We start from the raw sequence: 11,716 nt of genomic DNA, 5'->3' as shown, positions 1-11,716 counted from the left end.
TACGTAAACTTTGCTCAGAAATGAAGGAGAGAAATAGGGCCATAACCAAAGGGGGAAGAAGCATCAAGAGAGATTTTTTTAAAACTATAGGATAAAGAATCGAATCGCCAGTCTACGTCTGACGCAGGATACAGCATGCTTGGGGCTGGTACATGGGGATGACCCAGAGAGATGTTATGGGGAGGGAGGTGGGAGGGGGGTTCATGTTTGGGAACGCATGTAAGAATTAAAGATTTTAAAATTAAAAAAATTAAAAAAATTAAAAAAAAAACCTATAGGATGAAAAAGAATAAGTTTGAATGCTGGTAGGAACGATCCAAGAGAGAAGAAATTGATGATGCGGCAAACATGGAAGAGTGGTGACACAACTCATCCTTTGTAGCCAGGAGAAGATTGAGCGTGTGAGCCGTCCTGCGTGGAGGTGGGGCCTACAGTGGTGGGAGCTTACAGGCATTCTCCTCCATTGCATCAACTTTCTCAGTGAAACAGGAAGCCAGGTCACCAACCGAGTGAGCACGTGGGAGGCAGAGAAGAAAGTACGGCAGAGTCTTCTAGGAGAGTGGAAGAAGGAATGAACCAAAGGTTTGCAGCTAGTATGCTGGCCAGTAGCAACTCTTGTGAGCCTTCTTACCTATTGCTTTATTAGCCCCATTACCTTATGGCCTCATTAGTCTTATTACCTACTATCCTTATTAAGCCTCATGACAGCCCTGTGAAGTAGGTCCTATTGTTCACCTCGTTTACAGATAAGACTATTGAAGTACAGAGTAGTCAAGAAACTTGTCCAAACGCATACAGCTAGAAAGTGGTTGGGCCAGGATTCAAACACAAGCAGTCGGGCTCTGGGCCCAAGCACTTAATCATTAAGTTAGTCCAGCGCAGTTGAACATATGAAAGCTTGTTATGGAACCGAACTAAATGGAATAAGGATTGAAATACGTTTGTGATGCACCCACTGTGTGTACTAGGTGCCTTCACAGCTCTGTGCAGTCATGGTTATTATCAACCCATTTTACTGCTAAGGATACTGAGGCCCAGAGAGATTCAGTTGCTTATTAAAAGCTATAGCGCTAAAAAGTGGAAAAACTGAGTTTTGAACCCTCATCAGTCTGATTCCCAAACCCAGAGCCTGTACACAAGGTCAAAGGACCGTTGTAACACCTAAGTGGGTCTACTTAGCTAACATTGACTTAAATACATCAGAATCCTCCTGACATCAGGTTGAGATCACTTGGCACCTTTACCCAGAGCAGGTGGAGAATTTACTATGTGGGCCTTATAGCAGGAAGAACTCAAAGAGGGTGCCTTTGGGGGAGTGCTGATTGTCTTACTGATCGTTTTTGGAAGTGCAGTCTGTTCAGTGAGAAAGGAAGCTTAGAGGTATATGGCCAGAGCCTTTGAATTTTAATCAAACCTATAATGTTTATAGCCCAACAGCACTTACTCTACTTATATAAGCACTTCTGAAACCTATTCTCTGAAGAAAGAGCTTCAGAGCTCAATGTATCATCTACACTGAACAGCCACCCACTTCCTCAAATGCAAGGAAGCAGACAGTTAAAAAAAAAAAAAGCCAAGAGGCAGCCGTTGTTTATCACGACCTCGCCTCAGTGAGGCCTGAGATTCTTTTGAACAGGAGCTTTGCTTCCCATGACGCAGAGCGAAGTGTCAACTGGGATATTTCTGGTAATACTGAAAGCAAGAGAAGCAGGGTGTACACTTCACAAGACACCAGCCCCCCGAGGGACCGTGGGAGGGCTTGGGTGCCACCCCCCGTGACAGATGGATGGACCTTTCATCTGAGAAAGGAGAAGATACTTGGGCAGATCAACCTCAAACCCAAGATTGCTTGTGAAGCAATCGTAAAGGGGAAAACACACACACACATACACACACACACACACAAGCTCGAGAGGCAAGAAGACCAAAAAGCCAAGAAGGGCGCGAATTGTGGCAGACTCCCCGCTTCAGCAGCGACTCACCCAGACCAGAAGCAAAATGTCCCTGAAGTTGCCAAGAAACTGGGATTTCAACCTGCGAGGGGAGGCTGGCAAAATAGGTATGGTCAACGTCTTTTTGCTGCTTTTGTGGTTCTTACACTTGAGTTCCCACCATTTGCATGTTGGTCTGCAGGGAGCATAGTCTGCTTAAAAATGGATCTCTGGGCAAAGCTGGGTGTGGGGTGAAATTTGCATTCAGATTGATATATTGGCTCAAAGTCCCCAAGCACCAGGGGAAGGCTTCTTCTTTTTTTTTTTTTTTTTGGTTTGTTTGGAGGTGGTGGGAATGGAGCTTCTTGGCATGTGGGATCTGGGGTACTTGGCGTGGACTAAGGCTACCGATCTCACAAAACATGGTGAGTTTTTCTCTGTTTATCTTGGAAGGATAATTTCCCTCCTGTTTGGACACATCCATGTATGGGTGGATTTTGACAGAGTCTTGGAAGTGCTTGATCTGTTCTGTTTTGTGAGCCCACTGGGTCGCCAGACCTTTGTGGACTTGGGCTGAAATGGTGTTACTTGTAGTAAAAAGTAAACAGTGTGGACAAAACAGGAACATACAGGCATTTGAAGGCAAAGACACTTTTAATTAAAAAGGACAGAATGGAAGGGAAATCTAGATGAGTTGAAATAGATGCATTCTAGATAAATTAAAGTAAGGGACTCTGGTATGCTTTCTGAGATACTCTGGCCTTTAATTCTGGCCCCTTCTCATTAACAATATTGGTGATATATTGATTTTTTAAAATAAATTGTTATTGAAATACAGGTGATTTATAATGTTGTGTTAGTTTCAAGTGTACAGCAAAATGATTTGGGGGTGTGTATGTGTGTATTTTTTTTATATCATCTTCCACTATAGGTTATGATAAGGTATTGAGTATACATTTATATCATTTTTTTAGATTCCACATATAACCGGTATCATATGATATCTGTCTTCCTTTGGCTTACTTTACTTAGTATGATTATCTCTAGGTCCACCATGTGATCCTTTGATTTTAATCTGTTCCATAATTGTTATCATCAGTTTCTTTATATGGGTTTGTTCTACAATTAAATTGATCACAGTAATTTACCACAGAGCAATTGGGTTGGAAATGATTCCCTGTGTTTTACCCCTATACATGTATAGAGAGATGACGTCCTTGATACTAGACATAGACAAGTGTTAAGGTGTTTCTAATGACTTAGAAATGTTCAGTTTGAAACAGGTCTAACTTGAACTTCTAATGATGGTTAATGTGCTACTAAAATAAAGGGTTTGTTGCAAAAAGTCACATATCTGAGTGTTAATGTTACAGGTCTAAGAAAAGATTTGAAAAAAAACTGAGAGTAATCAGAGAAGCCATTTATCTCGGTAACCAGAGAGGATTAGTGGTCTCTAATCAAGCTGGGAACTATTGCAGGTTGGTTCAGAGAATAAGGAGAGATTTTATATAATCAGAGATTTTTCTCCTAACTACTGTTGATAGCAAGGTACTTGGCTAATGCTCATGCTATTGTATGTCATAAAAATTTGCTTTTAGAAGTAAAATTTCTATAGTTCTGTTCCTTTGAAAGTGTCTTGCTTTTATTTGTGTGGGGTCATTCTACCCTCTCCTCATCTGTGTTTCAGTCTTATTCTCCTTCTGTCTAAAAAATGGCAAATGAGACAATTAATGGTTAAATGATTAATTGATTAAATAATTAAGGGTTTTTTTCAGCATATAGGACATTACCACATTAGAGTGCAGGTCTACATACTCTCAGACTTGGGATTAGGTTGCGTAGATTTCATGTGATATCAACCAATGTTTTTTAAACCATGGTCCAGTTAGCCTGTGTCAGAAGTCACCACAAGTGTTAGGTAAAAATAGATTCCTGAGCATCATCCTGACTTATAAAATCAGAATCTTTGAAGGGATACCCAAGCATCTGCAATTTAATAAGCCCCCAGCCCTCCATCTCACCTCATCAAAAAATCCTGCTGTAGAGGCTGTGGTGTAAGTCAGTGGACTTGGGAAATTGCCATTCATCTTATACAGCATGGTGCTTGGTCCCAGTGGGCACACAGCAAATATTTGTCAACTGAATGAATGATTGAGTATAAGCAGATGATATTGTTTAGTACTATTTAATGAAAATATCAGGCTTCCCTGGTGGATCAGTGGTAAAGAATCCAGCTGCCAAATAAGAGATGAGGGTTCAATCCCTGGGTCAGGAAGATCACCTGGAGCAGAAAATGGCAACCCACTCCAGTATCCTTGCCTGGGAAATCCCATAGACAGAGGAACCTGGTGGGTTATAGTCCATGGGGTTGCAAAAAAGTTGGAAATGACTTAGCAACTAAACAACAGTAATAACGAAAAAATCATAATCACAAGATGAAATGCAGAGGAGCCCTTGTCATTATCTATGCCATTTACAAGTTTGTCACCCCAAGGATTGGACTGCAGCCAGAATACTTTTCATGAATATCACATTGGTGAGAATTCAAATCACAAACTGAGCCCTCCGAGGGAGGAGAGTCACTGACTCAGCCACAGGACCTCCGGTTCCCTCTCCAGCATCCTGGGTCCAGGTGTGACTGTAGGAACTGGCTTAAGAATAACCAATGAAGCTCATATCTATTAAGACATGAGCTGAGAGTCATGTCTGGGTGTCAGTGACCTGTAGTTTCTCCAGCCTGGGCTAGTCAGGAGTAGATCAGTTTCTCAAGCTGAACACTACAAATTTGGGGGCTGGTTGATTGTTGTGATGGGGGTTATCCTCTGCATTATAGCAATGGTCCTCAACCTTTTTGGCACCAGGGACTGGTTACATGGGAGAGAGTTTTCCATGGGCTGAGTTGGGGATGGCTTTGGGATGGCTCAAGTGGGTTACATATATTGTCCCCTTTATTTCTATTATTATTACACTGTGATAATGCAGTAATGTGAGCAGTGGGGAGTGGCTATAAACACAGATGAAGCTTCACTCACTCGCTCACCTCCTGCTGTGTGACTGGGTTCTTAACCGACTGGTTAAGCCTGGGGGTTGGGGACTGGTATGCTGTCCAGTATGATGACCAGTACTGGTCCATGGCCTGGGGTTTGGGGACCCCTGCATTCTAGGATGTTAGTAGCATCCTCGGCCTCTATCCAGTAGATGGTGGTAGCACTCCCCTACCACCACTAGTGTGACAACCATACATATCCCCAGACATTACTAGATGTCTTGGGAAGAGACAGCTCTCCTAGTTGAAAATCACTGAAGCAGATTATCATCAAGAAGGTGTGGTTATCAGGCCACTTGGATCTGGAATTCAACTACCACCTCATGATTCATTGTCAAGGCACTTTCAAGAGGCTCTTAGTAAGTTATAACCTCGGGGATGGACAGTACCCTAGAAGGATACCAGGTTCAGCACTTGTTTAGGGAAACAGCAAGACACTGATGTGGCCCAGGAAAGGGCCCAGTATCTTTTTGCTGAGTGGCACTTCCAGTTCCCCTAAATCTTATCTTGAGAGTGCTGAGCTGAGGCTTGAATGAAAGTGAAAATTTCCAATGTGAGGGGCAACTCTATACTTCCATCTCAGAGACTGAGGAGACCTCAGTGAATGGGAGGTGGATGAAAGACCACACCATGGGTCTGGATGTGTGGGAGAACCTGACCCAGGCCACCCTGAATCTGATCTATTGGTCTTGGGAGTGAACAGGGGTTGGAGGTAAGGGAAATGCTGAGCCAATGACTTGACTTGAGACGGAGCCAAGAGCACACATTTCTTCCTTTGATTCTTTGTCATCTTTGGTTTTAGTCCAACACTTAAAATTGAGACAGCTTTCCGTTGCTTTCTTGCAGTGTTTTGTCTTATTCTTTGCAAATATGTTCTATCACGTATCTGTCTTCCTAACAGAATTGTAAGCCCTGAAGGGTGGTTTTAGAATGCAGTGTCCTTTCTTGCACTCTGTCCAAGGGTCTGGCACATCCAATGGATGGAATGTAGGTGCTCTATTGAGAAGGTATTGACCATCGAGGGGAAGCCCCTTCTGCCCTGCGGCTGGAAAGTGCTTAGTTAAAGACGGCTGGGTGAATTTCAGGACTACACTGTATCCATCCAGTTGCAGGCACATCTTACTTTTTTCTCAGGTACCCTAAGCCGAACTAGGGGAGAATGGGCCCTAGAGAGCATATGACTCTGAGATACATTTTTTAAAAGAAGTGACTATGGAGGGCTACTATTTTCAACTTTCTTTTGTGTGTGGACATATAGTTTTAAAATTTTTATTGGAATATAGTTGCTTTACAATGCTGTGTTAGCTTCTATTGTACACCAAAGTGAATGAGCTATACTTTTAAAACAAAATTATTATTATTTATCTTTTGACTGTGGTAGTATGTGGGATCTTAGTTCCTTCACCTAAGGATCAAAACTGAAGCCCCTTCAGTGGAGAATCTTAACCACTGGACTGAGAGGAAAGTCCACTCAACTTTTTTTTCTTGCTGAAATTTAATGTTGAGAAAAACTTATTCAGAAACAAAAATTCATTGTTTTACTCTCCCAAGTAGTAAAGTGAATAATGACAGTAGAGGAGGGTTTTTTCCCCACTTGATAAATCACTATTTTTCTGATATGGGATCTAGTTTTGTCCTTTATAAAATTAGCATAAGGAGAATGAAAATATTTGTTACTTAAGGCCCTGGATCTAGATCAATTTCCAGTGTAAGTTATTATTCTTGTTTAAAGAAGTTAGATTTGGAAGTATAGTTTTAGATAGATAGATGCATAGATAGATAGATTGACAGAGAGAACTAAATATATAAATAAGTCCAAGAATCCATAAAAATGCTTTAAAAAGTGAACAAGCAACATGAATAGGCATTTTCCAGAATAGGAATAATGATTCCAATAAATACATAGAAATATGGTTAATCACAGTAATTAGGAAACGTAAATTAAAAGTACAGTGATATACCTAATCTCACCCACCAAAATGGTTAAAATTAAAAAGTCTGACAATACCAAGTATTGTTGAGGACGTGGAGCAATAGGAACTCTCAGACACTAATAACAACTTTCGAAAACAATTTGACATCCCTGGTGGCTCAGAGGTTAAAGCATCTGCCTCCAATGCGGGAGACCCGGGTTCAATCCCTGGGTTGGGAAGATCCCTTGGAGAAGGAAATGGCAACCCACCCCAGTATTCTTGTCTGGAGAATCCCATAGACTGAGGAACATGGTGGGCTGCAGTCCACGGGGTCACAAAGAGTCGGACACGACTGAGTGACTTTACTTGCTTTTTACTTACTTACTTAGTGAAACTGATGATATACAAACTCTATGAAGTAGTCATTTCCCTCTGGAGAGTGCCCCCTGGAGAAAATATTGTGTGTATGAACAAGAAAAGAGGTATAGCTGTTCCACAGTGGTATTTCTTGAAATAACAAGGGACAGGAAACAACCAAAGTGCCCATCAATAAAAGAAAAGAAAAATAAATTTTAGTATCTTTATAAAATGAAAATAAATTTATAATAAATTTATAAAATGTAATACTATCCAAGAGCAAAAAACGAATTGTGATGTATTTCAATGAGACTGAATGGCAAAAACTCAATATTAGACAGAAAAAGGAAGTCACAAAATCAGAATGGGGATTCATTTATAAGAAACTTAAAAATTATGTACATCTATGTATGTATATGGCAAAACTATAAGGGAAACAGAGAAACCAATTAACATAAAGCTCTGGGTGGTTGTTACTTCCGGAGGGAAAAGAGCAGGAAATGCATCTGGAAACTCCAAAGGTACCTAGATGGCTCACTGGTAAAGATCCTGCCTGCCAGTGCAGGAAATGTGAGCTAGATCCCTGGGTGAGAAGAATCCCTGGAGTAGGAAATGGCAACCCCTTCCACTATTCCTGCCTGGGTGATCCCATGGACAGAGGAGCCGGTATGGAGTCAGACATACTTAGCGACTCAGCAACAACAAAGGTACCTAACTAATCTTAATTGGTAGGCACGCAAGATGGCATTTTATTAATGTGTATAAAATGAACAAAGAAAGAGAGGTGTAAATAAACCCTTGAAAATCTGGAAGGAGGTATACAATTTGTTTATACAGTTGACCCTTGAACAAGGTGGGGGTTAGGGGCACAGGGCCCTCCCTCCCCATTCTGGGCAGTCAGAAATCTGGGTACTGTTATCTCTGCCTCCAGAACAAAGGAATCGATAAATGACTTACCCAAGGAGGCAGGATATTGAAACAGGAAAAGAATCTCCAATTGGACACAAATTTTTTGCTACATTTAGTTAATTTAAAGATCTGCAAAGTGAAAACACAGAAACTATATTTATCAAAAAAAAAAAATCACCTATACTTGGACATGCCAAGTTCAAACCCATGTTGTTCAAGGGTCAAGCATAGTAGCTAATTATGGGTGAAGGATTTATGGCTGAGGTACATCCACACATATATGTATTACTACATTATAGGTATTTGCCAGAGTTTCTATAGTGAACAGATATTATTAATAACTACATCATTAAGAATGTGTGGGTGCTCAGTTGTATCTGACTCTTTGCAACCCCATGGAATGTGGGCCTTCAAGCCCCTCTGTCCGTGGGATTTCTCAGTCAAGAATATTAGAGTAGGTTGCTGTTTCTTCCCCCAGGGGATCTTTTCCACCCAGGGATCGAACCCATGCCTCCTGGTGCTCCTGAATTAGCAGGTGGATTCGTAACCACTGAACCACCCAAAACAAATTCCAGTGCTTGGCCAGGCGGGTTGACATGAGGTCTGGCAGGTGGCACAGGCTCTCTGGTGATTTAGAGCCAGCTGCAAAGCCCTCCTCCAGCTGCAGAGGTTGCAACCAGCCAGGACTTACTTATACATGGCCATCTGCAGACTTCCTGGGCCTCTAGCCCTGGGATACAGGGTTTTCTTGGAGCTACATGGTCCCTCTATGACCAGGCCAGCCTGGTTGAGCTCCCCAGGTTGGAACAACCAAGATCATGTAGCCTGTGGTGACTGGTCTATGTTTGTGGCATTCGGCTCTGGTGAAGGCTTTCTTTATAATTCACTGCCAAACTTCCAAAGTGCTCATCCAGACCAGCCTGGGGTCTGGCCCAAATGTATGGGACTATATGCTGTGGCTGCCTTTGCACACCTCAAGCAGCTCCTGGTCCCTGAGGCATAAGGGGCCCCCACACACGCAGGCCTAGTCCAAAGGAGTGTTGATTCCTCAGCCCTTGACACAAAGGTACTCCTCTCGGGACCCACCCCTGTCTCTGTTCCTTCTTCCAGTAAAAATGTCTCTTCCTATGTAGTCACTGACTTACCTTTAGATACAAATTAATTTTCATGCCTCTTGCTGCTGAGGTCGAGAGACTCCTGACCACTTGGGGAATGGGGGCTGACGTCATCCTAAACAGCAGCAGAGCGAAGACCAACTTGAGTAATGATGGGAAGTCAAAATCTTGTTTTCTGCTCACTTATGGATAAAGTCCTCCTGGCAGACACTAGGCAAGGCTGACTTAGATTCTGACTTGGCTTCTGCATTTTTGTTAGATTGGAGCCAAGTGCCCTTGGATTGGCAGAGGTGAGCTCAGTTGCTCTTGATACATGAAATTCCAAAAATGTGTCTAGGGTGAGACGTGCCTAAACATACACCTAGGCATGGTATATGCAGACGTTAAGTACCTTCCAGGCATGGTCAATCTGTCGGCTCTGGCTCTCTGTTTATAAAGCATTGGCAGAGAGCATCCTACGGGAGAACTAGGGAAACTCTGCCCCTTCCCTTCACAGCTGGAGCGTGGTCCTTTGAGAAAAGGACACTCATTATACGGCAGTTAGAAAGATCCTGTGACTGATTAAGAAGACTAAGTTGGTGATAATGGTCCCACCATACACAAGACAGCTTGAAAGAAAAAAAAAGTGTAATCTCTCATGAGGCAGCTCCGTTGTTGATTAACTGGATATGAGAAGGGAGTGTATAAGCAGCTTTTATGAAGCCCCAGCTGTGGCCACAGTAACTGACACCAAAGGGCACTCATAGAGACTCAGGGAAATACCGAAGGGAAAACCAGCGTGGGGGCACAGGCCAGTGGGAGGGATTCTAGCAAGAGCGTGGTATGTAAATTTTGTATAATCCCCAGACAGGAACTGAGATGCAGAAGTTACAAAGAGAGAAGATAATTTACATTTCTTGATACTTTACTCATCACCATTATTCTCCTTGAAAACTTGATTTTTCCTTGGAAAATGTTCTAAAAAATCAAAATCATTTTGCAAAAAAATGATGCCCGTATGTCTGGCAAACAAATATAAAGGCAGTCAGTCCTGCTCTCTGCTTTTGCAAGGCTTACAGGCTAGTGGGGCACAGACAATGAATCACAGGACATCAAGACAAGCCCTGTGATGAGAACAGGCATGGGAGCCATAGGAGGGCGCCTAGGAATCTGCATTCTGGCCCTGCCACCTCTCTCCCATCACTGCCATCCCTTTTCTTTAATATATAGATGCATATCTTCTTCAGTGAGTCCCAGACTTGCCATCCTTCTCACACTGATGTTCCTGTACATGGTCTCTGTTCTTTCAGAGAAGAAAAAAGCTCGATAACTTTGTGTAGCTCCTCCCTGTGGACGGATTACTCCTGCCCACTTGTCTCTTGCAGCACCTGCTTCCCCAGGCAGACACAGACACACTCTAGACCCCCAGTCACATCTCCTGCAGTTCCTGCCCCTTCTCATCTGTGTGGAAGCCTGTCTCCTCGGGGCTCCCTTAACCACCACTCGATTCCTGCTCATGTTTTAGCCCTCCCTTGATCTCATTTGACAGACTGACATGTTTCCTCCTTTCTGTAAAGACAGTTGTGAAACTGACTGTGTGTCTTTTTTTTTGTCTTGGTTGCCAGGAAGCTCAGAGCTAAATCGAAACTCTATCATGCTTTAGTCATAGTGTGAACGTCTTGTCCCCTGGGAGTGCCTGAGCCTGCAAATCACTGGAAGGAGAATATAGCAATCCTTTCCCAGCCCATTTAAACAGAGACCCTCACCGCTCTAGAAACTGTAGACTTCCTTTGTGGTGAACTCAGTGAAGGCTCCTAAACATTCAAGATATGATTCAAACCTATTAACTGATCATTTGGGTTTTAAACAAAGACATTTCTCCTTAATCGGTAATGTGCAACACCAGTGCTCTAGGCCCTCCCTGGAGAGAATTAACTTGAGTTGTCTGTAAAAAGTGGCATTGACTGGAGTGTGTCTAAGGGATGAGTTGCCCGTTGGTTTTTCTTGATAGGAGTGTAGGAGAACAAGAGGGTGTATGTGGAACTAAAGACAGTGCATGAGCTTGGGATGCCTTTTCTGACTTGCAGAAACATTCACTTCATTATTAAACAGAATTAATAATACATATGTTGAGAGGAAGAAATTTCATCCATATAACACAGCAGATGTTTAGCAAACACCTGTTTCCTTTCTTTATAGATAATCTCATTTCTAACCTCAGATCAAATGAGACGCTGTACTAGGGCTGCCTTCCCTTGGCACCTTCGGTGAGAGGAGCTTACCGAGCTGTGCTTTACTGGCACACCATCGGTTTCGATCACCACCGCAGGTAATGAGTTCTTGAAATCTGCTCCTGATTATTTTGTAACAAGGAGAATAAGGAATGAACAAGGCAGGTGACTCTTAGATGTAATTCTAGGTGAGAAAATTCGCTGAGAATTCAGTGCTTGTACTTTGTCTCCTTTG

The 11,716-nt window shown here is 42.6% G+C and overlaps 1 protein-coding gene across 4 annotated transcripts in view; it reads left to right on the top strand.

The window, feature by feature from the left end:
• Positions 1-1,545: 1,545 nt before the first annotated feature.
• ARHGAP25 (Rho GTPase activating protein 25) overlaps positions 1,546-11,716 on the top strand; it is a 93,606-nt gene continuing 83,435 nt past the window's right edge. For 2 of the 4 annotated variants that reach the window (XM_069582963.1, XM_069582960.1), the window contains exon 1: positions 2,111-2,356. In XM_069582963.1, coding sequence (XP_069439064.1) covers positions 2,287-2,356 — 70 coding nt within the window. In that variant the 5' untranslated portion in view covers positions 2,111-2,286. Of the gene's footprint in view, positions 2,060-2,110; positions 2,357-11,716 lie in introns of those variants that run through there. The other 2 variants (XM_069582964.1, XM_069582961.1) reach the window with 2 other exon arrangements.

Source organism: Ovis canadensis, chromosome 3 (genome assembly GCF_042477335.2).
Source record: "Ovis canadensis isolate MfBH-ARS-UI-01 breed Bighorn chromosome 3, ARS-UI_OviCan_v2, whole genome shotgun sequence".
Taxonomy (NCBI): domain Eukaryota; kingdom Metazoa; phylum Chordata; class Mammalia; order Artiodactyla; family Bovidae; genus Ovis; species Ovis canadensis.
The sequence above is the reverse complement of the archived record's forward strand: the minus strand, read 5'-3'. Positions and strand labels throughout refer to the sequence as shown.